At 36.8% G+C, this 27,590-nt stretch overlaps 1 protein-coding gene across 4 annotated transcripts in view; it reads left to right on the forward strand.

Annotated features, from left to right (window-relative positions):
• Positions 1 to 27,590, forward strand: part of SEMA3E (semaphorin 3E) — a 258,462-nt gene that overhangs the window by 138,398 nt on the left and 92,474 nt on the right. For 3 of the 4 annotated variants that reach the window (XR_014816009.1, XR_014816010.1, XM_003130220.7), the window contains exons 3-4: positions 18,779 to 18,838; positions 21,560 to 21,679. Coding sequence is in view for 1 of the 4 variants with exons in the window: in XM_003130220.7 (XP_003130268.3) it covers positions 18,779 to 18,838; positions 21,560 to 21,679 (180 nt within the window). In the remaining 3 variants the exon portion in view is untranslated. Of the gene's footprint in view, positions 1 to 18,778; positions 18,883 to 21,506; positions 21,680 to 27,590 lie in introns of all 4 variants that reach the window. The other variant, XM_084977289.1, reaches the window with a different exon arrangement.

Below are 27,590 nucleotides of genomic sequence, written 5' to 3' on the forward strand. Positions count from 1 at the left end.
TCTGCTGGCTTTCTATAAAGGAAGATGAGGATTTTAGCTTTCTTTTCTTGTAGTACCATAGATGTAATATCTTCACTATTTCGCCAGCCATGCCCAAGCCTCTGCCCTGTCATCTTCCCAGTATAGTGGTACCACCATCTTTAGCTAAGTAACTATTTACATTATTATAATTAGGAAAGTAGATTACACTTCTTCCCTCTGCCCCAGGATTAAATCTCATCTCTCTTTTTTTTTTTTTTTTTTTTTTTTTTTTTTTCCATTTCCTTAGCTGTTTATGTAACTTTAGCTAATTTTCCGCCAGACTCTCTTCTGGAGTTCTTAATAGTCCTCTTGGTATTGTAAACTGTGTGGATGTCCATCAGTTCCAAACCAGTTTTTGGTTTTTAAATTAAATGCATCCTTTTTGATTCTCTTGTCATCCCAGAGTTGAACTTCACCTTTATCCTGGAGCAGCCCCTTAACCTCCAACTTGTGTCATCTTCTTTCTGAGTTTACTCTGATGTTTTAGTGAAACACTCCTTCAGCTAGCATGTCAAAGAAAGACCCAAAGTAAAATTCTGAGTTTTTCATGTTTGGAAATAGTATTATTCAAACTTCATGCATACTCGGTAGATGGATATAAATTTATAGAAGGAAAATCATTGGCTCCAGAATTTTGAGGATTTTGCTATATTGTTTTCAGACTTCCAGTATAGCTGCCATTCTAATTTCAGGATTTTATATGACCTGTTTTCTGCCACCCTATAACCCTAATCCTGTCCTCCTGTCCTGCTGTGTTTTAACATTTTCTCAAATTTTCTTTTAGGCTTGATCTTTTTTCATTCACTGTGTTGAGACATAGTGGCTATTCTATGGGGGAACCTATGGGCCTTCGGCTTTGGAAAATGTCCATTATTTCTTTGATGATTTCCTACTGACACTCTTTCTGGAACTCCTGTAAGGCAGAGTTGTGTTCTCAGTTGTCTGACATTCCTATTTATTATACAAACCTTGTACCATTTCTCTTGTTTTTGCCCACATGCACAGCCCCCACCCCCCATTTTCAGAGGAGCCTTAGACCTCTAATCTCTGAGAATTTTTGAAGTTCTTTTTCATGAATCAACTTGTTTATATGGCTCCCTTTACCTTGCAGGCATTTACATTTCAGCTTTTGTACTGTGGAAAGCCAGTCAACATTTGTCCATATGCTGTAGAACTTCTGAAATATTGCTGATATTTCTTTGGCATCTTCACTCAAGTTCTATTTGTCCTTTGGCTGTTATTTTAGTAGTTGCAGGATGGAGTGGAAGCACATAATGTGTTTCACTCTCTTTCCTTTTCTGTTCTATTATCTTTAATTTTATAGTTCTTAAAAGAGATATTTTTCTCCCTCCAAATATATCTAAATATGTGTTACAAAACCATATATATTTACATATAAATATATATTTGTATTACATACACGCATATGTGTTTTTTGGAATTTTTAAATTGAAATATAGTTGACTTAGAATGTTTCAGATGTACAGCAAAGTGATTCAGTTATGTATATTCTTTTTCAGAGTTTTTTCCTTTATAGGTTATTACAAAATTTTGAGTTTAGTCCCCTGTGCTACACAGTAGGACCTTGTTGTTTATCTACCTTATATTTAGTAATTTGCATCCAGTAATCTCAAATTCCTAATTTAATCCCTCCTCCTCCCTTTCCTTGCTGGTAACCATAAGTTTGTTCTCTGCGTCTTTGAGTTTGTTTCTGTTTTTTAAATAAGTTTATTTGTGTTATGTTTTTAGAGTCCACATATAAGTGTTATGATATTTGTCTGTCTTTGTCTGACTTAACGTCACTTAGTATGATAATCTCTAGGTCCATCCATGTTCCTGCAAATGGCTTTATATCATTCTTTTTGGTAGCTGAGTAATATGGGCCTAAACAAAGGCAATTAGCAAACTGTGACCTTTGTCAATGGACATTTTGGTTGCTTTTGTCTTGGTTATTGTAAATAGTGCTGCTGTGAACATTGGGGTGAATGTATCTTTCTGAATTAGAATTTTTGTCTTTTCCAGATATCACACATACATCTTTAAGACCACCAGCAACATCCTTTTTCCACTCAAATTCAGTGGATTTTCTTCTCCTTTTTTGGATGGTCATTTTCTTACTAACTATGATGTTCACTACATGGCTTCCTTCTTTTTCTCTCTGCACACTCCTCATTCCAATTCTGTGAAGGAATAGCTAAGCCAGGAATCATAATATGGGGGCCACAGAGCAATCTCTGTGATGGCCTGAATTTTCCCCAAAAAATCATATGCTAAAGCTCTAGCTCCCAGGACCTCAAAATATGAATTTTAAAATGTGATGATGTTAAAGTGATGCAATTAGGTTGAGCCCTAACCCAGTCTGATTGGTATTCTCACAAAAAGAAGAAATTTGGGCACACAAGAGACATCAGGGATGTGTTTACACAAAGGAAGTACCATGCAGGGACACAGTGAGAAGCAGCCATCTTCCAGCCAAGGAGGGGCCTCCTAAGAAACCAGACCTGCCAACACCCTGATCTTGGACTTTTAGCCTCCAGGAGTGTGATAAAAGAAATTTCAGCTATTTCAGCCTTTGGTGTTTTGTTATAACAGCCATGGAAAACTAATAGAAATCCCCATATTAAAATTAGAAGTATGTAACTATGAAGAGATCCTTCAAGGGATCTGACACCCAGAAGATTAAGAAACTTTGCATTAAAGAAGGGGTTCTTAAGTTGTCCTTAGATCCGGATCGTGTAACTCTCAAGGGTTCCTGGAATCCACCTTTGTAACTTGCTTTCTAGATGACTCTAGAAAGTACACAAAATCTCATAATGGTTTTCCTGAGCCCTTGTTTCCTACCTGGAACTAAGGCCAGGAGATAGCGGCTCCCAACTTTAATGTGATTCTGCTTTAGAGTAGAGGAAATTAGATAACCTACTTCTTCCTTATTGTTTTAACCTAATTGTACCCTAAGGCCTTTAATGCTGGAAAGCCTACTTTGATGGAGAAAATGACCTGTGAAGGCTCTATAAGGGTAAGAAACCTGGAGAGCGATGAGGTTTTATGAGCTGCATCTTAGAGAGCTAAATAGAATTGTCTGGCCATTGAAGATTCAGGGCACCATCTAGCAAGGATGTCAAGGAAATTTGCACTACAAATTATTAAGTGGAAAAACTGCTGCATTCAGGAGTAAATCCTTGTGTTGTGGGGCCCCCAGTGTCCACAATTTGCTAGCCCTCTTCAGGAAATATAATTAATTCACGCTTAAATTTCGCAATTGCTTCGCCCCCTTCTATGGCCACAAGGAATTCTGAGACTTAAACTTCATTAGCTCTAAGGAGACGTCACTCCACCAGCATTTGTTAGTTTGGACTTTTCTTCCCTGTTTCCAGGGAATAATTAGCAGTGAAAGTCCACTTATGCCTTTGGGTTTGTTTTCAGTAACAGCAGAGATAGATGAGGTCTCCTTCATAGTCAGTCTGTTGAAGGGAGTAGATTCAAGGATGAGGGTTGGTGCCTCAGTGCTGTCCAGTCTCTGAAGATGTATGTCTACTTCTGGGCCAGGCTCTCTTCCTATCTTTTCTGGATGTTACTTCTTCCATTATTTACTGTTATTATATTTTTAATCCCCCCTGCTTTGCCTTATCTCTGGGTTTCTTAACCTTAATACTGTTGACATTTGGAATAGATCTTGGTTGGGACAGAGGGTGCCCTGTGCATTGTAGGACATCTACCTGTATCCCTGGCTTCTATCCAATAGATGCCAGTAGAAAACTACCTCCAATCATGACAGTGGAAAAGTCTCCACTGGCAAATACTCCCTGGGAGGCAAATTTGCCTCAGGTGAAACCATTAAAGTCCAGCTCATTATTTTATAAGTGGGATACAGTCCTCCCTTTACAAAAAAAGTCCTCTCTTAAACATATATCTATTTGGTATCGCCATATCCCTACTTCTTCCCTTGAGATCAGGCATTTTGGTAGAATAGCCAAAGCCCATTTTTTCCACTTTCTCACTTTCCATTTATCTCTGAGTTTTTAATATCTTTTAAAATATAATATTTGATACATCAAAGATATAAATACTGCAAATATGTCAGAAAGCATAATAATAAAATAAACAGCAATGAACCCACTACCCAGCTCAAGAATGACAATATCACCAGATCTCCTATAGATGCAGCTACCTTTTGACGCCTCCCTCTTTTCCTCCTGGTGCTTTCTGCTTGCCTAGAAGCAATTGCTGTGCTGAATTTTACAAGGTTTTAAAAATTTTTTATTTTAGCATAATGAGTGTTTTCCTATAGAGTATACTGTTTAGTGATACTGGTTTTGAGCTTTGTAAAAGTAATAGATAAATGGTAGTATATTTTGGTCTTCTGGGGTGGCTTTGTTTTCTTTGTCACTCTTAGTTATTGGATTCCATCATGTTACTTGTAGCTGTAGTCCCTTTGTTGTAGAAGAGTGAATTAGGACCACAAATTAGATTTTGAGGTTCAAATCCTGACTTTGCATTTGTCGCATTGGGCAAATTCCTTAATCCTTTTTTACTTCTGTTCCTCATTTGTAAAATGGGACATGCTAGTCTTCTCTGGGGATAAAACTGAATTGATATATGCAAAGGACAAAGAACTGTGCTTGGCACACATATATAAGCTATGCATTAGCTATCCATAAGCTCTTATTATTCACTTTGACTTGTATTTAATATGTTCCATCATATGAAGCCATCAAACAGGTTAATCCTCCCTCGTGCTCCCATCACTGGGGCTAATCTTCTGCCTGAATTTTTCTACCCGGCTCCTTGTTAGTGGGGGTGCTCTTTTTTTTTTTTTTTTTTTTTTTCTTTTATGATCTGTCTTCATTTTCACATGCTCTGCTTCCCAATCTACTGACTTTCCTCAAGGATTGCTTATCTTCTATTTTTTCTACATTATTGTTTTCTTTCTCTCTACAAAATCAGCAACAAATATGGTTTTGTGTATGAGGGTCTCAACGTTTTCCATGTCTTGACTCCATTTGGCAGTGTGATCAAGTCTGTAGACCCTCAATGCATTAAATAAATATGTAGGATGACAAAGGAAAATATTGAAAAAGTTATTAAAATATATTGAAATACAACTATCATAATATAAAAATAACCATTTCTAATATGGTTATTTTCATTAATATTAAATAAGAAATCTTAGCAATAGTTCTAATAAGTACCATAATTTCAGATTGATAGTGAGTGTTAATAATACTTGCAATAAGTTCAACAACTCTAAGGTAATATTAAAATATCTTTTATTTATCTTAGTTATTAAGCTCCAAATACTGTTAGTTCCACTGTGATTAGGTTTCTACATTTATAAAGATAGAAATGTTAAATCTCAGTTAGAGATTAGTGTAAATAATAATGTGATTTTTTTTTCCAATTGATGTTGGTATACTCCCTGAATTTTTTTTTTTCAGGCCCCAGTTTAGTACTCCTGCTCTATAACTTGCATCTTTTATAGAGCATTTCTTAAAATTTTGAGTAAGAATAAACATAAATTTCTCAGTTTCTACAGTAATAGGCCCATATAATCTACTCTTTTCTATCTTTTTAGTTTAATTTCCACTTGTTCACAGCCATATTTTGTTAATCAGATCATCTCTCTTTGCACTTTTTTCTCAGATTTATTGAGATGTAATTCATATATAACTGTGTATTTAAGACATATAACATGTTGATGTGATACACTTATATATGACAAAATGACCACCACCACAGCTTTAGCTAAGAACACTATCATATCACAAGATTAGCATGTTTTTTCTGTAGTGAAAGCCTTTATGATCTACTTCCTGAGCAACATTCAAGTGTATTATACAGTATTAAGTATAATCACCATGCTGTGCTTTAGGTGCCCAGGGCTTATTTGTCTTATAACCAGACACTTTTACCCTTGTGAGCAACATCTTCTCATCCCCTCATTCCCCTGTCCCACCTCTGGGAACTACCATTCTACTCTTTATTCCAGTGAATTCAGCTTTAAAATCTTTTTATTTTTATTTTTATTTGGCCATGCCCACAGCATGTGGAGGTTCCCTGGCCAAGGATCAGACCCGTGCCATGGCAGTGACAACACCAGATCCTTAACCAAGGAACTTTCAATTTAACTTTTTTAGATTCTATATAAATGACACCATACAGTATTTGTCTTTCTCTGACTTTTTCACTTTACCATGTTGCCCTCAAGTTTCACTCACATTGTCCTAAAAGACAGGATTTCCTTTTATCTCATCATTGAATAATATTCCATTGAGGGATTGCTGGATCATATGGGAGTTCTCTTTTTAATCTTTTTGAGGAAATTCCATGGTGTTTTCTGTAGTGGCTGCACAAGTGCTTAAGGGTGCTTCCATTTTCTTCACATCCTTGCCAGTGCTGGGTATCTTTTAATTTTTTTGATACTAACCTTTCTACCAAGTGTGCAGTGATATCTCATTGTGGTTTTGATTTTCATTTTCCCGATGTGTTGATGTGAAGCTCCTCTTTTTGCTCTTGCATGTTTCTTTGTCCTTATTCTCCTCCTTTGAAACAGCCTTCATGCATACCCAATTTTTTGTTGTTGTTTCGGCTACATCCTTCATCCTCTAAATTAGAATTGGGGAAGGTCCTCCCAGCCCTTCCTTATCCCTTGGTCTGATTTTGATTACCATATTGTATTAAAATTGGCTGTTTACTTTTTAGTCTGTTTTATAGGATGACTCCTTAAGATTAGGTACTATGTTATACTTATCTTTGAAGATGTAAGCACTCAAAGAATGTAGACACTAAAAAGATAAAAGTGTATCTCTTACTAATCTTGACACAACCCAATAAATCTGTTCTCTTCAGGGTCTTCACTCTTGCAAATCCCATTATACTTATTGCAGAACCACTTTTAAACTAATTTTGTCTGTCTTCCACCCTCCCCCTCTCCAAGCACCTGCCTACTTGGGCAAACAGGTGAAGGATCCAGCATACAGGGGAAGAATCCAGTTTACAGTACAGGAGTAGTTTTTACTTTGGATGACCATTAATAATACTTGAATTTGACTAGAGCTATACATTAATAAAAGCCAAAAAAAATGCTATGGAAGTTTGTAAAAGCCGGAAGTTGGGATTTCCTGGAGGAGATATCATCTAAAATTGGACTTTGATAGTAGTTAGAATTTTGATTCATACAGATTGGTTGTCAGAACAGCTTGAATACAGGAAAGAAGGTGGGACATTTTAGCACAATTTGAAATAATGGCTTGGCTCAAGTGAGGTGGGGACATGAATGGCAACAGGGTAGCATGAGATTTAAGGGTGAAAATGTGGCTTAGACCAGATCCTGAAGAACAGCAATGCTGTTGAAACTTTATCTTCTACCCATGCAGGAGCCAGTGTGAGAGTCTAAATATGTGTATAGCATAATTAGAATGGTAGTTTGGTGTCATTGCTTTAGCAGCAGCATGCAAGGTAAATAGAAGGAAGACAAGAGTAGGGCCATGAGGCCAGAAAGTAGCAGAATTTAAAACCAAGTCTATTTGTCTTAGGAGCCTTCGGTCTTTCCATTATATCACAGCTTTGAGAACCAGGCTGGTTTGGTGTTTCCCAAAATGGTCTTCAGTGTACCATTAGTTCTGCCTTTCTTATGAGGTGTTTCTTTCCTCTTGGTTCATATTCCCTTTGCATGACTACAATTTATCTTAGTAATGGATAATAACCTGAAGGAACAGTTAGTTGGTGACAGTAGTAGAGAAAAACCACTGACAAATATTATGAGGAGGAACTGTCTCCCTCTTGTTAATTTATTGCAAAAGTTGAGAGTCTCAGGAAGCTTGAGTATTCAACCACAGACTGGAGATTAGCTTGTCTGTATTCTGTCTTATAGCCCCTTGCAAAGCTGTGCACACTTGAGAATATCTAAGACTTCCTGAAAAGCAAATCAGAATTATTCTTGGGGAGACAGAAATATTAGTTTAGGGTATAAAACCTTTTTTTTTTTTTTTTCATTTTATGAAGACATCAACAGTGGAAATGTTTTTTTTTAATTTAACCTATATTTTATAGGACTTCATAGACCCTCCTATATGTAATAGTATGTTTTCAGTTTAACAAATTTTAACCTGTAGTTTTTCTCTAATTTTCTAAATTTAAGCTTCTCATCCCCTAAAACTATTCTCATCACTATTATTTAAGCTAAAATTACACTTCCTAATTTGGTTATATTATATAATATATTGGATGTATTTATAGACATAGCTGTCACTTCTGTTTGTAAAAATATACTTTTCTCATTTATTCAACTTTATTGAACAAAGGTGAAAAAAATTCTTGTATTTTATAATTTAATTTTTTTGAGTGGGAGAAAGACATTAAAATATAATTTGCATGTGAGTGGCAAATGGTATTTCACATTAATGATAGCAATTTAGCAAATTTCATCCATTAAAAAAGGCATGCCCCAGACCAAAAATGTTTGTGTACTTATAATATTGTTCTAATTTAAATGCTTTGGAATATAAACATTTCAAGAACAAATCTTGCTTATGGTCCAAAAGATTATAATTCTGGTTCAGAAACTGACAGTCATTATAATGAAGTATAAAAGCATAAACTGTAGGAAGGCTAATGGGTGTCAGGTTAAAACTGGGTTTTAAAAACATTAAGCCTCTTTTAATGTGTTATATTCAAAATATATTTCCTTGATTTTAATGACATTTATAGGACATAATAATTAAAATATACACTGATGGATGTTGGTACTTATGCAGTTATAAAATATGAAAAGTAAAACTAAAATATAAACACTTTTTATTAGAATAGTAGAATTAGGAAAGGAATATTAAATGAAGTTTAACAATGTCTTAGTCACTTAAATCTATTCCAAGAAAAGACTTATAGACTAGATCATTTTATTTCATTTTTTTTAATAAAAAAGGAATAATTTTTTTAGACAGCTTAATTATTACTTCTTTGTTCATTTGTTTTTGCTCTCCAAAATCTTCAAGTGTCCTAACATCTTGTAACAATAGAACGGTTAAATCCTTAATCTTGGTATAATTAGGAAACTGAATAGGGAGTCCAGGAAAAAAAAGTGACTCTGTGATTTAATTTTTATTCTACTTTATTTTTCTTCTTTGAGATATGCAAGAAAAGTAAATGGCCTGTTAAAAGTACATTAAAACGATTAAATTATATTTTAGGAGAACTGTGATGATATGATGTGTATTTAACCTTTGCTTTTTTGGTGCAGAGAATTTGGAAATATCATTACACCCTGTTGTTTAACTGCCTTTAAAAATGTTTTATGCAGAACACATAGCTTGCTTTTATAGGTTTGTGTTGATGCTATCCCCTGGAGCAGAAACAAAAGACATCCTGACTGCCAGAACCAATGGAGAAAATCACTTACTGTCTAGGCAGGACTTTTGTACATAATAGCTTTAAAATAACTTTTGATTTCCAATAAGCTCATCATTCTTATCTTTTCTTACCTGAGTGAACATTTGAATGCAGTGCTGAGTCTGTTAAAATTTGTGGGAAGAAAAAAAAAAAAAAACAAAACTAAAGTAAAAAAACAAAAACCAAAACAAAACTTGAGTAGATCTGTAATTACATTGTACCTTGGAGAATTCCCATTTTTTAGACCTTACAGTGGTGAATGTTGATAATTTAATCTTCTACCTCTCACTCTTTCATCTACCCAGAATACCCAGAATAATCTGGTTAAGACCCTTTCTCTGCCCTGGGAAATCTTGCCAATATTTCAAACTTCCTAAAAATCCTACTGAGTTTCTTCCCTGATTAAAGTGGAAATTGTTATTTGTCTCATGTATTTGACACTGGTGATAGCATTTTCATTTCAGTGAATCTATCTCTTTTCAAATTTTATTGTAAGATCCTTTAGTGAGTTGAATTTTTGAAGAATGTGATAAAGATAGGGGTTTTTCTTAATTTAATTTTTATTTTTTACTGCAGTATAGTTGATTTACAATGTTGTGTTAATATCTATTATACAGGGAGTTCCTGTTGTGGCTCAGCAGGTTAAGAACCTGAGTAGTATCCATGAGGATGTGGGTTTGATTCTTGGCCTCGCTCAGTGGGTTAAGGATCTGGCATTTCCATGAGCTATGGTGAAGGTTGCAGATAGGGCTTGAATCCCACATTGCTGTGGCTGTGGCTGTGGCATAGACGAGCCGCTGCAACTCCAATTTGACCCCTGGCCTGGGAATTTCCATATGCCACAGGTGTGGTGTTAAAAAGCAAAAACAAAAAACAAACTAAAACAAAAATTTTACTGTACGGCAAAGTGATTCACTTATACATATATATGTGTATATGTATATACACACACACACACTTTTTTAAAATATTCTTTTCCATTATGGTTTATTATAGGACATTGATTATGCCTCTCTGTGCTATACAGCAGGAACTTATTGTTTGTCCCCTCTATGTATCATAGCTTACATCTGCTAACCCCAACCTCCCAGTCCATCCCTTCCTCAACCCCCTTCACGTTGGTGAAACTGACAGTATTGATAGCCTGAACCTGAACCTAGCCAGAACACAGATTGGGACTTGAACCCAGGTGCTAGGACTCAAACCCAGGCAAAACTCACATTGGGAATTGAACGCACGTTTTAAATTAGCACTCACCCAATGTCTGGACTTACTGAGGTTCAGGTTCTTTATGCCTCGGTGCACAGGGAATTCAGCCAGAAACCAAGTGATAGGCAAGAAATAGATTTATTAGAACAGGACTCTTGTGGCTTGTGAGAGATACAAGCAGGCAGGCAAGGAAGCTCTGCCCAGAGGATCCAGTGGGCTACAGTTTTATCATCCAAGTGGGATGGGGGTCGGAAAAGCCCACCTCTCCTTTCTGGGAGTAGTAGCTCCTCCTCAGTATCTGGTAGGGTGTGTATTCAAATCAGCAGAAGGGTGGTGCTCAAACTCTTGCCCTTGATCTGAATCTGAATGCAGGTCTAATCCCATCCCCTCACCTAAGGACCAGAGGCAATTCTCGCCCTTCCACTGGTCAAGTAAGCCTGCCTTGTTCTGATGGCTTTTTTGAGCAGTTACTAGCTTACAGTGATCTCCCAATGTCCCCTAAGTTTCCCTCTTTAACTACGGTCCTTTATTGGGACTTCTACAACTACCTGTGCCTACTCCATCCCTATCATTGGCAACTACAAATCTGTTCTCTTTGTGGGTGTTTCTGTTCTAATAGGTTCATTTGTGTCTCATTTTAGGTTACACATATAAATGATATTATATGGTATTTGTTTTTCTCTTCCTGACCTCACTTAGTATTGAAACTGAAGGAGTTCCCATCATGGTGGCAATTGCTCTAGGAATAACAAAATCATTATTTCAGCTACATCTTCCAAGATGTTTCTTGGTAACTTTTCAACAGATAATATTCCTCCCTCCTTTGAGCCTCTCTATTGTTTTGCTCACTTTTTCTACATGTGACTACAATGATTTGTATACTTCACTTTAGCTCTCTTATGAGACTAAAAGTTACAGAGGGCAAGGCAAAAAATTATTTCCATATTCCCAAAATGCCTACCTGGCACAAGGCCTTAAATGCAGTCACTGCTTTTTTTTACTGTCTACTGTATCAATCAACATATCTTTATCAGAACAAAATAATACCATTTGCAGCAACATTGTTGCAACTAGAGATTATCATACTGATAGGGATGGAGTAGGATGGTTACACAGGTACTTGTAGGGGACTATAGATAGAGAGGGAAACCTAGGAACTTTGGGAGACCACATAAGTTAATAATCACTCAAAAAAGCCATCAGAATTAAGCAGGCTCGCTTAACTGTAAAATCACAAATAAAAGCATGAGAGATGTTCTTCAGGTCATTAAATGAAAGATAAAATGAGGCCTGCAATCAAGTTCAGCAAGACAATGATCCTTAGGACCAAGGACAGGAATTTAAGGGAAGATGACATTTGAACATAGGAGACTCTCGGAGTTTCTGTCATGGTGCAGTTGTTAACGAATCCAACTAGGAACCAGGAGGTTGTGGGTTCGATCCCTGGCCTTGCTCAGTGGGTTAAGGATCTGGCATTGCCGGATTCCGCGTTGCTGTGGCTGAGGCACAGGCCCATGGCTATAGCTCCTATTAGACCCCTAGCCTGGGAAACTCTATATGCCGCGGGAGTGACCCTAGAAAAGGCAAAAATACAAATATAAAATAAAATAAAATAAAATAAAATAAAATAAAATAAAATAAAATTAAAAGTAGGAGACTCTCATTATATAAAAACCTGAGATGATTCAACATATTTAAGCATATGTTACTGCCCTTCTGGTGATCTGAACAAGCACCATGACATTCCTAGTTGGACCTCATAGGGTCACATACTCTAAAACCAGATACAATGGAGGAGCTAAAGTTGTAAACCTGACATCTACTCAAAGAAAGAGGAAGAGAAGGTCTTTTCTCCTTCCCACTTTCCTAGGATTATAAAAATGTCGCCCACCCAATGCTCAGAGCAGTGCTTCTTTGCCTGTCTGCTTGTACCTCTCAAAGCATCCTATTTAAAAAATCTACTTTTTGCCTATCACTTTGTCTCTTGCTGAATCCTTTTGCACTGAGACACAAAAAACCTGAACTTCAGTAAGTCCAGACACCAGGTGAGTGATTCTAATTTAAAAAAACAAAACAAAACAAAACAAAACATGGTTTCAAGTCCCAGTCTGGCTTCTGGCTGGGTTCAAGTCCCAGCCCCTGGGTTCAGGTCCTAATCTATCTAATGGCTTAGGTCTGTTGCTAGAAACAACACATATTCTGGCAATCCTCAAAAAGTCATGTATTGTTTTTGCCACCATATAATATATTATCTTTGGTTTGTGTTAATAACTGTGAAAGGACAGAAACAGACTCACAGACACAGAGAACAGACTTGTGGTTGCCGAGGGTGAGGGAGGCAGGGAGGGAAGGATTGGGAGTTTGGGATTAGTAGAGGCAAACTAGTATGTATAGAATGGATAAACAACAAGGTCCTACTGTCTGGCGCTGGGAACTGTATTCAACATCCTGTGATAAAGCCAGAATGGAAAAGAATATGAAGAAGAATGTGTATATGTATAACTGAATTACTTTGCCATGCACCAGACATTGACTCAACATTGTAAATCAACTGTATTAACTTCAATAAAATAAAATAACTGTGAAGGGTCTGAAATTTTACCTTGCTTTTAAGACAACTTAGCCTGTCATAGTTTTCATCAAGGCTGCTGGAAATAGAAGACTCTGTCCCTCCCAGCACAGTAGGCATCATGAGCCTCAAGTTTCCATCAGTGGCCTTTTCCCCCTCAGGTCCCACAGCAGGTAGGCTAAGCAGCCTAAACAGACACTGTGTGTTATACCCACTTCACCTGCCTTCAGCTCAAACTCCCTATCTTACAAGGGGGTCTGCTAGCAAACCTCTCCAGCCTTTGCCCAGAGAGAGACATTATCTTTATTATCCTGGTCAGGAAACAGATCTTGCACTTGCCCTGGAGGGAAATTCTATCTCTATCTCCCAAGGCTGTTGGAAAAGATAGTGTGGAACAAAAGCTGTCAATAAGGTATAGAAATGCCTAGAGAATTGCCCCTCCCCCCAACAATGGGTTCAAATGGTCCTGGAAATAATCTTCATGAAACAGTGATTAAGAGGAATGTGAGGGAGTTCCTGTTGTGGCGCTGTGGTTAACGAATCGGACTAGGAACCATGAGGTTGTGGGTTCAGTCCCTGCCCTTGTTCAGTGGGTTAACGATCCGGCGTTGCCGTGAGCTGTGGTGTAGGTTGTTGTGGCTCTGGTGTAGGTCAGAGACTACAGCTCCGATTTGACCCCTAGCCTGGGAACCTCCATATACCGCGGGAGCAGCCCAAGAGGAATGTGAGATAAGATGTTGGGGTTGTTTTATTGCCTGGATACTGTTTCAGCATTGAAAAGCTGAACTTCGATATAGTTTTCCAGAGAATCGGTTATGGAGTACTTTGAAATTGTAGAAATATAGTTTTAAAAAGTCATCATTTTACATAATGGTGGAAAATGTATCAGAAGAGATGCTAATATTCTCTGAGAAGTCCTGCATCTCATAAATGAAGGGTGTTAAGAATATAAAGCATTATTCTGAATTACAGATGAGGAATTCTCTGATATCTTCATATCAATAAGTGAATTAGTCATGAAAATCTTTCTAGTGATAGATTAAACCTAAAACGAATTTGTATTTTGTGTTACACACACACATTCTAGCATCCTTTTCAATAATTTATGCATCCACAGTAAAATAATAAGTCCACACCCAACAGATCTCAGTTAGAATGGATTTTATAAATCCTGAGAAAACCTATTACTCAATGCTTGAATTTTTTCCAAAATAAAGGATCAGTAAAGTTTATGAATTCTACAGCTTCATTTCCAGGATCCTTATTTTGCAGTGGTGTCAGTAACCCTTCTCAAGCCATGAAAAATCTGCAGCTAAACCTGACCTTGTATTTATGTGGTATCTTTCCTGAATCAGACATGATCCGCTTTATAGATCTACTGTTATAATGAAGAACATTGATCCTTGGATTTTATATGTGTGCTTTTGGCTTTGTATTTGGTTTTCTTTTATATCCACCCTTTTTGCCTTTGTCTTTTTTTCTTCATTGCTTATGTGTTTTTTATTTTAAAGTTTATATACCGCACTATGAAAGCAAATGAACACTTGATGCCTAATGTTATTAGTAAGAAACTTTTGAGGGCCCATTATACAGATAAGCACATCAAAGTGGTATCATATACCAATAGTTCAAACTGTGAAGTGCTTACTCCTGTGATCATAAATATAATCATAAAAAGATCATCATAATAAAATGCTATTGTCACCAATATTTTTCCTGAATCAAGACCTGAACTTGGCTATATATGTGTGAGTTAAGTGACAAGCCGCTTCCACTTCTAGCATGTAAATGCCTAACCTGATATTTTATGGGAGTGCAGCTTAAAAAAAAAAAAAAAAAGCCTAAATATTTACCATATTTGGGAATCAAACATGTATATCAGATTGCAAAAAGTAAAATGCCTTTGGGAGCCAGTCAGGTAAAAGAAAAGTCTGAAGCAAATCAGAGAGCACCATTCCCAGTGAAAGAAGACTTCAGACTTGCAACTCTAGAAGGATGTTGCCACACAGGAATGCATGACTGTTGCTTACCTTCAGATTTTTCTAGAGAAAGCAGAAATCTAGATTTTTGTGCACAATTTCTTCTTTTTGAATGTTGGACAATAATTTAAAAATAATTAAACAATATCCTCACTAAATAAAAAATATCTTTAATCAGCAACATCTAGCATGTAGTTTTTGCACCAAGAGTCCTTCCAGGCTAGCAGAGCACAGGATAGGATGATGGTGGGTGAGGAGGAGGGGAGATGGCAAGGGGAGATTATAATGGAGACCTTTAGGGAACAAAGTACCAGAGGTAGGAAAAGACTCCTGCTTACTGGCACAGGCCTAGCAATAAAGTCTAAGGACATAGATAGTGACATTGGGGAGTAGGAAGCTATACTTGAACTCATCTCAGTCTAGATCCTGAGGCACTTAAGCATCCTGAGGAGGAAAAGACTATGTTTAGAAACATTAATAATATCCTTAGATATTATTAATGGAAAAATTTCTACTCCTTCATCAAAATGTTAACTTGAATTGAAAAGATGATTGTCTACCAAAAGTAGAGAGCCAAAGAAGTGTCAATAAAACCTGGCTCAAAGCAGCTATGGATGCTGGAGAGAGAGAGAGATAATATCTTTGAATTTCTGTACACCTTGGATGTGTGGATCCAAGGTGCAGGCCTTGAAGGCAATGAAGGAAAAACTTATAGGTATTCCAGTAAGGGCCAGCATTGCTCAAAATAGTATCCATTATCACTGACCAACAGAGCCCAGGACAATGATATGTGAGCATGAGAAGGTGATCCCATGTAATTCTGAGAGGCACAAGAAAGAGGGTCACTGGAGCTGTTTTGGTCAGGAGGAGGGAGAGTGATTGATACAGCAGATGTGGGGATAAACTATTAATTAGGAAGCTTGAGGTCTTGAGGCACATTTGAGAACTTAGCAGTTGCTATAATTACTTCAATGGATCACATTTCACCATTCTGAGTTATAGATCTGCATTATGGGGTTGGACATAGAACTTTTTTTTTTTTTTTTTAAGAAGAAGCTCCCACATAATACAGCTACTGTAACCCAGGAGGACCTTATTGGGGCCATCTAGGGCAGGCCCTTTCCCCATATCCTCTGAAATACTGATAATAGTATCTGATGTGCATTTCCCAAGTTGTTTTACAGATGTGAAAAATCCCCCTCACCCGATGGAAGATGTTGGAGACATAGCTCACAGGCCTCCTGGAGCCTAAGGATTGATAATGTTAACCCCTTATTACGTCACCATCAGCCAGTCAGAGAACTGTGCACAAGCTGATCACTTACCCTATGAACCCCCTTTCTCACATGGCTTTCAAAAATGCTTTACAACTCTGGTTCCAGGAGTCTGGGCTTTTTGAGGGGCACATGCCACCCGTCTCCTTGCATGGCCTTATAATAATCTTTTTCTGCTCCAAACTCTGACATTTCAGTTTGTTTGGCCTCACAGTGTATTGGGCACATGACATTGTGCTAACACTACTTTAGTAAAGTTCTGGTAAGGATTAAATTAAATGTTGGATCCAAAGCGCTTGATACAAAGATTAGAAAGCTGATGATGCCAGGTGTCATTGATGATTGCTGGTGGAATATAAACATGTTATCATTCTGGAGAGTGGCCTAGCACTACATCAACAGACTAAATATATGCTTTTGCAAAGACCTAGTAATTCTGCTCCTGGTTATACATGCCAGTGGTGTTCTTAGACAGATCCCAGAGGGACATTACAAAGATGTACCTGTCTTTGATATGGTGGAGACTTGGAGGCAATTTGGGTGTCCATCACTAGGAGAGTAGATACAGGAATGTGGATGGGGGATCCATACCCTGAATATGATCTGGTCCCATTGCTCACTACTTACAAAGTCAAAACTTACTGATGTTGATAGGAAGGAAATGTGTTTTTAATCAGAGTGCTGGCAATCTGGGGATATGGTGGACTCAAGGTCCCCCAAAACTACCTCCAAAGATTCTGCTCATCTGTGAAAGCTTTTAAAGGAAACAGGGAAGTAATCTCAGTAACTCATTGAGATAGAGGGTCAGAGTGGTCACCATCCCCCACTAGTGCAGGCTTGCTGCCTCCTGGTGATAGTTCTTCAGCTCTTATCTTCTTCACAGTTTGGTTACACAGTTTGTTCAGGAGATTACAGAAGGGGAAGCTAGGGAAGAGATTGGTCCTCTGTTAATTACTTATTATCCATTTCTCCCTCTTCCATCTATGGAAAGAACCAACAGGTTAGGCAAGGTATTGTGTGATTTAAAGATTTGAAAGATGTGCTTGGGCCAGAGATGAATACAACATGGTGGTGCCTGGTTTAAAAGTTAGTTACAATATAGCATTACCAAAGTGACAGGCAAAGGGGTTTCCTGCAAAGAGCTGCTTACACAAATATTACAAAGCAGTTAGAAACAATACACTATATGTATACATAGGGATGTGTATAGGGATCTTGAAAACCTAGATCTTAGTGAAAAAGATGAGGATTTTATATAAATTGAAAATACCATGTATGTAAATTTCAAATGCACAAAAAGCAATATACACTTTATAAGAAAATATACAAACAAGAAAACTGTTACTATTTCCAATAACAGATGACAGTGATTGCCCCCTAAAAGGATACAAAGAGAACATGGAGGGGGAGAGGAAAGAAATAGATAATTAAAATAGGAAAGAGACTTTATGGGACCAAGGATAATAATGAACCCTCAGTTGGATAGCATAATAAGCCCAAAGCTCTGCACATGAATTTATAAAGTAGAAGAAAGAGAACCTAAAACAAAGTTCTTGCCACACTGTCTGGCACAGAGTATGATTAATCCTATCACTGAAGCAAAAAGAGGAACAGAAACAGTCTGAGAAAAAAGGATAGAAATTTGTGGAATTAGATAAAAAGTACTTAATGATTTCTGCCTATGGCCTCAGCAAAGTGCTGGGCACAATTGGAGATGAAAAAGGAGTATTTGATATCGTCTCTTCAAGGAAGAAACCAACCAGTTTGAAATAGGACAAAAATTTTCTGAAGTCCAGTGGGAAACTGGTAGAGGTAAAAAATGGTTTTAAGAAGAATCAAAGATGTTTGTAGGATGTTGTGAAGTGACACACTGTAAGAGTCGTTCATCCTTTCATTTTTTTGTGCACAACCATTTGTTACTGAGAGCCACCACACCAGGTTTTGTGCTAAATATTAAAAATGCAGAGGAAACTCTAAGAGGTGCCTGGTTGGAGGGGCAGACAAGTTCAGGAAAAAGGCTGGACAGTGGGAGTTATGGTAGGTTGAGTGCAGAGTAGTGCTGGTTGAAGTATTGGTGGCCTGAGACTTGATGTGAGCCTTAAAAAAAATTAAAAAAAATAGGATTTAGCATAAAATAAAAGCTGAAAAATAAGTTTCTTAATTTTGTGAGTAATGCTATGAAGAAGATAAAGTCTTACTTGATTTTCTCAAAGAAGAAAATAGAACCAACGAAAATAGAACAAAATGAAATGTATTGAACTACAGGAAAAAAATGACGTGGTTTTTCAATGTGGTTTATTTTTATATGCAGTTGCATAATAGTCCATTATCTTTTATTTCAGATACACTGGCCTAGTACAGCACTAAAAACAGAAGAATGCATAATGAAAGGAAAAGATGCCGTAAGTATTATTCATTGTCAGTTAAGTCATCAATTATATTCCTGGTCATTCACTAACTTTCATTTGCTCCTACAAAGTGTATATGCAAATAATTTCAGGAAGAAAAAATATATATACCCATATACATGTATGATATACACAGATACATCTTCTCTATATATAATTACTTAAAATTAGTTTCCGTGTGGAGTTAGAGTAGGGAACTAAAGTGCCATTTAGATCTTGGTTTTTATTTTGTCTTATATTTTCATCAATTCGAATTTATAAATTCCTTATAGTAACTGTAATTTCTTATGTCTTTGGGAGAAAAAAAGAATTTCAAGTAATTTCTTAATTTGAGGAAAAGCTGAGCATCTTTGTGAGATTTCATCTTGAATTGATTGGTAAATTAGAAATGCATGAAGAGTAGTTCCCTTCATGGGTTAGCAGTAATGAACTTGACTAGTGTCCATGAGGAAGCCAGTTCAATCCCTGGCCTCGCTCAGTGGGTTAAGGATCTGATGTCGCCATGAGCTACAGCATAGGTCCCAGACGTGGCTTGGGTCCCCTGTTGATGTGGCTATGGTATAGGCTGGCAGCTGTAGCTCCGATTCAACCTATAGCCTAGGAACTTTCATGTGCTGCGGGTGTAGCCCTAAAAAAGGAAAAAAGAAAAGAAAAGAAATGAATGAACAAAGTCAAGGAGAAAAAACAAAACAAAAAACTTGAAAGATGACAAAGACAGTAAACAGGCTTTACCTACTCTTTGTGTTTGAGAATGTCTCCTACTCAAAGGATCATTATTCTATTTCTCCATGACTTCTCTGCAAGGTGTGAGAGGGAAGACGTGGTCCAGCAGCAGCCCACTGCCCTAGTTCCCACCACGTGGATACATGAGTGAAAGAATTTTGCATGTGCTAGGAGTAGCTGGCTGGCGACACAGTTCATTATTTTGGAGGAAGGCATCCACATCTCCTTTTGAAAGTTAACTCATCCTTTTTTCAACAAGAAAACAAAAATACCATATAAAAAAACAGCACACGTTATTGCAACTCCTGATTCTCTGTAGCAACTGGGTAACAGCCAAGGAATGAGTCAAGACATTCTTGCGCCCTTAGTCTGCAGCGTGATGCTGACTAATTGAACACATTCACAGGCTGTGTCAGTCCAAGCCCAGCTGAGCCAAAATGTGGTCTAATTGGCTTGCTCAAGATGTGACAGTTTAAAGAGATGAGAAGCAGGTGCTTAGAGCAGTATGAAAATAGAATGTTAGATTTTCCCAACTATACGGGTCCTCCACAGAATAAGGGGCTACATGAGAGGGAAATTGAAAGAAATAAATCTTTGTGCTCTGGATAATCTGTTCAGTAGTGCATTTCTTGTTCTTCCTAAGGAAATGCTATAATCTCAATCATATGATAAGATGATTCTGCTAATTTTTTCATCCTAATACTGTTATGTGAGAAATTTTAAAAGTCAGAAGCTGTCCTTTTAAACATAACATTTACTGATTATTGATGTTAAAGTAATATTTAGCAATAAAAGTGTTTATTATTTCTCTCATAATTTATTTTAAATGAACTAGTAGTACTTAATATGTTGACAGGGTGTTTGCTAGAATTAATTCAGTTATGTGGGTTTGAGTCAATTTTAACCTTTTTTTCATTCAGCATACTCACCTAGTGGTTGATGTGTTAAAATTTTGTCATGCATGGAATGTGTATGAGGTACTGGGTTTGATTAACTCCAGAATACAAAGATGTATAAAATAATCAGTAAGCTTACAGTTGAATCCCATTTTAGGCAAATTAGAGCTCTGAGGCCTAATGTGACATGACATAAATGAAAATTTTTTGGAGCACATCTGTATACTGGAACACATCATATATTTTATGATAGCTGCCGAAGCAGGTAGTTGCAACAGAGACCAGGTGGCCCATTAAACTATTTACTCTCTGGTCCTTCATAGAAAAAGTTTGCTGATCCTTAGACAGTAATCTTACAATAATGGGCATAAGATGTTATTTTTTTTATCAGATAGCTTTCTATCTACTTACTTGAAAATTTTCTAAGAAAGTGCTTTATGTGAATTTGTGAGTTTGAAAATATAAGATTTTATTTCCTCAAATATCAAAACTCTGCAAAAGCTCTATAATGTCTGCAAACGTTTCCTTAAGGGTAATGAAGCCTTCTCTTATTATTAGTTTTCTGACTATATGCTGATTCGTTTTTTATATGTACTTGAAAAATAACAGCATTGGTGGGAGTTCCCTTGTAATACAGCAGGTTAAGGATCTGGCATTGTCAGTGCTTTGGCTCTGGTTGCTGCTGTGGCTCGGGTTCTATTCCTGGTAGGAAACTTCTGCATGCCACAGGCACAGCCAAAAAAATAAATAAAAGCATTAGGAATAATTAATTTACTTAGCAAAACATATTGCCATGTAAATATTTACACATGAATAAATTTCTGCACAGTGCTTTTTTTTTAATTCCTTAATTGTGTACTAGAATACATGATAATGATACAGTCACATTATTAAATGTAATTCACACATCGCCGCATTGGTCACCCCAGTCTCTTTTTTCCCACTGAAACTTGTCCTCCTTTTACCTGTACCCTTTGCCTCTTCTAGCCTAAGGAGATTTATACATAAGATTAGCAGGGTCAGGGGAAAAAAAATCAAAGAAGAGCTAAGCATTTTTATTACACTAATCAGTTTCTTCTCTTTTTTTCCTTTTTAGAGTGAATGTGCAAATTATGTTCGGGTTTTGCATCACTATAACAGGACACATCTTCTGACCTGTGGTACTGGAGCTTTTGACCCAGTCTGTGCCTTCATCAGAGTTGGGTACCATTTGGAGGTATGTTGATTTCATTCATTGCTATCAATAAATTATCAAAAGTAATGCTTTAAAGAACTTTGTTTTAAATGGAAGATGGTGGCATTTCTTCAGATGAAAGAGAAAAGCATTTGTGATCTGATTTAGTCTTAAGTCAGAGAAAAGATCTCTCTGTGGTTTTTAAATTCTTGTCAGCTATAAAATTTGTGGATCTTGAATTAATTCTTGATGGATTCATCCACTGAACAATTTCATTTACCTAATTTGACAACTTACAATATTTCTTAATATCAAACTGTATTCTCTCTTGTGTTCTTAGATAATTTTTATTGGTATAAGCACCAAACTAGAATGAATATATATGTCTCTCTCTCTCTCTCCCTATATATATATATATATACATGCCTATATATAAGTGAATGAAAGTAAATCAAATTACTATATATCATATTTTTTAAAAAGAAATGCAAAGACTTATTGATCCTATAATGACTCCTTTTCTCAACCAGGTAAAATTGGGGCAATGGAGTTGGAGTGGGGGGAGATTGCAAACTGAGTTAAGCTAAATATTAGTGGGTGAGAGCAAAGCAATTCCCAATTGAATTCTGACACACACACACACACACACACACACACACATGCACACACAGAGGCACACATGCATTCATGCATGTAATATTCACTAACAAGCAGGCTTGAAGATCAGTCATATAACCTGTTTCAACAAACTGGGTAAACTCTCAACTCAACTCTCATTTATTTAGATAGCTGTAGCCATCAGCCACAGCCACAGCCACAGCAACAAGGGATCCTAGCCACATCTGTGACCTACACCACAGCTCACTGCAATGCTGGATCCTTAACCCACTGAGCTGGGTGAGGGATCGAGCCTGCACATTCATGGATACTAGTCAGGTTCATTACCACTGAGCCACAATGGGCACTCCCTAGGTATATTTTCAAGCACCTTCCATCATTGTTTGAGTGTGGAGTGTACTAAACAATAGACTGATGTCAGGATCTATTACCTTTCATTGTGGTCAGAAGGCAGAATCCAACATTAAGATGGGACTCAGATGAAACAGAGCTCTGGATGGTCTGTAATTAAACAGCTGGACTCTCTTGATTCTTGTACCCCATTTATGAAAGTGACTGTAACATATTTCCAGACACCACATATGAAGAACAGCATTCATTTCACTAGTAAAAAGTTATTTCTTATCTTCCTGAGATAATAGTTAATATTGTGATGCACATATAATCATCAGTATCTGAAGTGCTGTCTCTAGCTGCCTCTGGAGAATGCTCCTGATTGAGGTACTTCAGCTATTAAGCATCCTTATAGGCAGAATTTTTGATTAGCATATTTTGAATGTTAACTAACTACCCCTAGTATAGACTAAAGTTACATAGCATATAAAAACCCCCTAAAGTATATTTACCAAATTATTTTAAAGAAACAATGCAGGTGATATAATTGGAGAATTTTTGACAGAGATGTAGAAAGCAAATTAGTCCAGTTCAGAGTCAGAATATTTATATATATACAAAGTACACATGTACATATACATATGGATATGTATGTATGTGTGTACAAACAGGTATATGTATATACAAAATCAGAGTATACACAACTTATAGAGCAGCTATATTGACAGCAGATCCTCTCACTTTTCATGTATTTGAAAATGCCTTTATTTCATCTTTGGTTTTGAAGGATATTTTCCCTGGATATAGAATTCTGGGTAATAGGTATTTTTTTTTTTTTTTTGCTTTAATCATCTCAAAAATGCCTTCTTGTCTTCTAATCTCTTTCTTATATAAATTCAGGTATCATTCCTGTTGATGTTACTCTGTTTGCAATTGCTTTACCTCCATGATTTTTTCTTTATCTTTGGTTTTCAGTAGCTTTTCTGTACTATGCCTATGGGTGTGTGTGTGTGTGTGTGTGTGTACATGGGTACGTGGTGCTGGTACTGGGGAGATAGATATTTATATTTTCAGGGGATACTAAGATTTTTGGATGCAACATTTATGTTTTGTACAAAATTTTTGGCTATTCATTTTTTCACTTAGTATCTCTGCCTGATTCCCTTATTCCTCTCCTTCAGGGATTCATAGATATGTAGATAGGCAGGTAGAGAGAGAGAGGGAGATTAGAGAGATAGACAGATTGAATATTGGGCATTAACCCACAGATGACTGAGATTCTGCTCATTTTTATGTCTTCTGTTTTTCAAATTGGATAAATACTGTCGATTTATTTTCAAGTTTATTTCCCTTTCTTCTGCTATCTCCAAAAAGCTGTTAAGCTCACCTCATTAGTGTTCTATATAAATATTGTACTTTTCAGTTTTAGAACTTTCATTTTGTATTTTTTCCATTTCTATACTGAGTGTATTATGGATATATAATATTATATATATATATATATATTCTTTTATTTTAGGGCCACACCCACAGCATATGGAGGTTCCCAGGCTAGTGGTCAAATCAGAGTTGTAGCCGATGGCCCATGCCACAACCACAGTAATGCCAGATCTGATCCATGTCTGCGACCTACACCACAGCTCACGGCCACTGAGTGAGGCTAAGGATCGAACCTGCGTCCTCCTGGATGCTAGTCAGATTCGTTTCAACTGAGCCATGATGGGAATTCCTGTTCCCACATATTTTTATTCATTATGATTACATTTTCCTTTAAGCCTTTGAACATATTTTAATAGCTATGTTAAAATGTGCTATTTTGAACATCTGGGTCAATTTTAGGTAAGTTTGCACCTACTGGTTTTTCTCTTGTTCTCAATAATATTTTCTTTGTTCCTTTGCATGTCAAGTAATTTTTATTTTGTACTAGGCATTATGGATCATATGTTTTTATTCTAGATTCTGAATTCTGTTGTCTTTTAAAAAGATTTTTATTCTAGCAGGCAGTTCACTTTGCTAGGCTCACACTCAAACCTTGCAATGGGCAGCAGACACAAATCTCTTTCATTTTTCCAGCTACTGCTTTTCATGGTCTGCTTGCATGTGCAGTTCAGGCATCAGCTAAGGATTTGGGAGAGAATATACACATAGATCTCAGGGTACCTCCTTCAGTTTCCAGATATGTATTCTCATTTTTAAGCTAATATGGTACCTTAAATCTCTGTTCCATGATTTTCCAAGTTAGTAAGTCTCTAGCTTTCTGCTTGAATTCTAGTCATTCTTCCGCATGTGAATTAGGACATTTCCTTGAATGAAAAACTCTTCAGTCTTTATCTACTCTTAACTGATTTCCATTACCTTCAAGTAATTGTTTTTTATATATATTTTTACTTAATCACATTATCTGTGGGATTAAATTCAATACAAACTGCATTGTCATTAGTAGAAGTGGAACTCCATGTAATTCACCTTCATATACATGATGCTGAATAATTTTCTCATGTAATTATCTAAGTATTAAGTCTGATGAAAAAACGTTTGAGGGAGTTCCTACTGTGGCTCAGCTGGAATCAGACTAGCATCCATGAGGACATGGGTTTGATCCCCGGCCCTGTGTTGTTGTGAACTGCATTGTATTTTGAAGACGTGGCTCGGATCTGGTGTTGCTGTGGCTGTGGCGTAGGCCAGCGCCTCAGCTCCAATTTGACCCCTAGCCTGGGAACCTGCACATGCTGCAGGTACAGTCCAGAAAAGACAAAAAACCCAACAAAACATATTTTGAAAAAAATTTTGCTGGTGTCATAAAGGGAATATGTAGTCATATGATAATTAGGGCAGTGAGAGATTTATTCCCAAAACTCTCTTTGAAGGCTTAATAAAATTTTGTATGAGGGAATAAAAAATTGCAAATGGTTACAGGCAAGAGAAATGTTTTGATTAAGGAAACACATAGACAGGCACATGTGGAATAGGTTCACAGGCATTAATCTAGTTGATTGTGAAACAGCAGAAGATAAAACTGAGGAAAATTGGTAGAGAATTTTTAATGCTGGATAGTGGCATTTTATAGTTATTTCTACAAGAAGCTGGAGACTATGAAGGAGTTTGAGCAGAATATTTGATTGGCATGTCATTAGTAATATTTAGGATTGATTCAAGCAGAGAGGGATGCAAGTCAGAGAGAAATTAAAGGGAGCTATTATGAGAGTCTTTGTGGAAGATCATGAGGATATTTGAGTGTTGTCACAGGAATGAAGGAAAGGAAGTGTGGAGCTCATGTGAGAAGCCGCTCAGCAGGAGTTTATATAACTTAACATTTCGTGGGATGTTACTGATGAAAAGGAATTAAAAAACAACTCCAACATTATTTCATGGTGATTGGGAAGAAAAATAAAGTCTTTGACAGCAAGAGGGAACTAAGAAGGTAGAATATGTTTTTGTGAGAATATAAAAAATGCTTAATGCTTCTCAGTTGTAAATGTTTGATTTCCATGTACAGTTATTTGAAAAATTGTTCATGGAGCCAGGATAGAGTATTATCAGAATAGGTTGAATTATTGAATCTTGCAGAGTTAATGGTCCCTGAGGAGTCTCTCCTTTTCCTTTTCTTCTCTCTTCCTCCTCTCTCTGTCTTATTTGTTTCTCTCACTTTACTTTTCTGCCTTAGTTTATCAGTGCAGCTTGGAATATGCCATTGTTTAGGTGAGGATAGAATGTTTAGGGAATATCAATGTAAAACAGACTGAATAGACAGAATAGTATAATGAAAATCATGTTAGTGCAAACTAGCATCACACTTGTAAAAGGAAAATAGTAATGATAGATAACATAATCAATACTACAGAGAGGGCAAATTTAGTAAAGGGATGAGTAATTAGAATGTCAGAGATTAAGAAGTGACTGAATAATGATAAAATAAAGGCAGTGGTAATTGCCTTTTCAATCCAGAAATAGAATTGTTAAGGAAAAGAAATAGGGGAAAGAAAAAAGTGTAGGAGTGTTGAAAGAAGGTTTTTCTTAGGATAGTAGATCGAGAAGTTTAAATTATTGACAGAGAGGATATGATCACTTCCCTTGAAGTTAAGGAAGGCTGAGTGGAGGTCAGTTTTGCCAAGGATGAGGATCGTTAGTCAGTCTAGAAATCTCATTAACAATTGGATGTAAAGGGCTATTTTTCAGGAGAGAAACCAGAACTAGAAATTCAGCTTTGAGAATTAACCACATGTATATGTGGAAAAGCTGAGGTCTTAAGTATGATGCCTTTGCTTAGGAAGAGAAGTTGAGTAAAAGAGGTAAATTGCTGAATATGGAGCCCAGAAATACCGATATTTGAAAGGCTAGTGGAGGAAGAAAAACCCATGAAAGAGACTAATAAGAAGTTACTAGAAAGGTTAGGAGGAAAACAGGAGAGGGAGATAGCACAGAAATAAGGGAGCAACCAACAGAGAGTCTCAAAAAGTCATTCTCTGTACACCTAAAAATTGTCTGGAAAGAGTTATGAGAGGAGTTTCAGTAAATTGTGGATGCAAACCATGGACTTGTGGCATGAAGAAACTGAAGCCAAATTTCTCTTGAATCAATTTTGTCCCTTTCTTCGTTTCATTATTTTTGATTTTTTACTGAGTTATAGTATAAATATAAGAGGAACAAAGTGTGTGAATGTATTGCTAAATCATTTCCACAAGTGAAATACCACTGTGTAATGGATACCCAGATCAAATTTTTTTTTTTATTTTTTGCTTTTATTTTCACCTTTTATTCCCCTCATAGGGCAGTAACTCTTGTTTCTTCCCCCCGCCCCCACCCCGCCCCGCTTAGGTACCTTGTATTTAGCCTTTTTTTTTTTTTTTTTTCTTTTTAGAGGCAAATATGCAGCATATGGAAATTCCCAGGCTTAGGGGTTACATCAGAGCTGCAGCTGCCGGCCTACACTACAGCCACAGCCACAGCAATACAGGCTCTGAGCCATGTCTGTGGCTTACACCACAGCTCATGGCAACGCCAG

This window comes from Sus scrofa, chromosome 9 (genome assembly GCF_054392235.1).
Source record: "Sus scrofa isolate SSC_HxYL_T2T_F1_AM1 chromosome 9, Sscrofa_HxYL_maternal_Yorkshire_Landrace_v2.0, whole genome shotgun sequence".
NCBI classification, from domain to species: Eukaryota; Metazoa; Chordata; class Mammalia; order Artiodactyla; family Suidae; genus Sus; species Sus scrofa.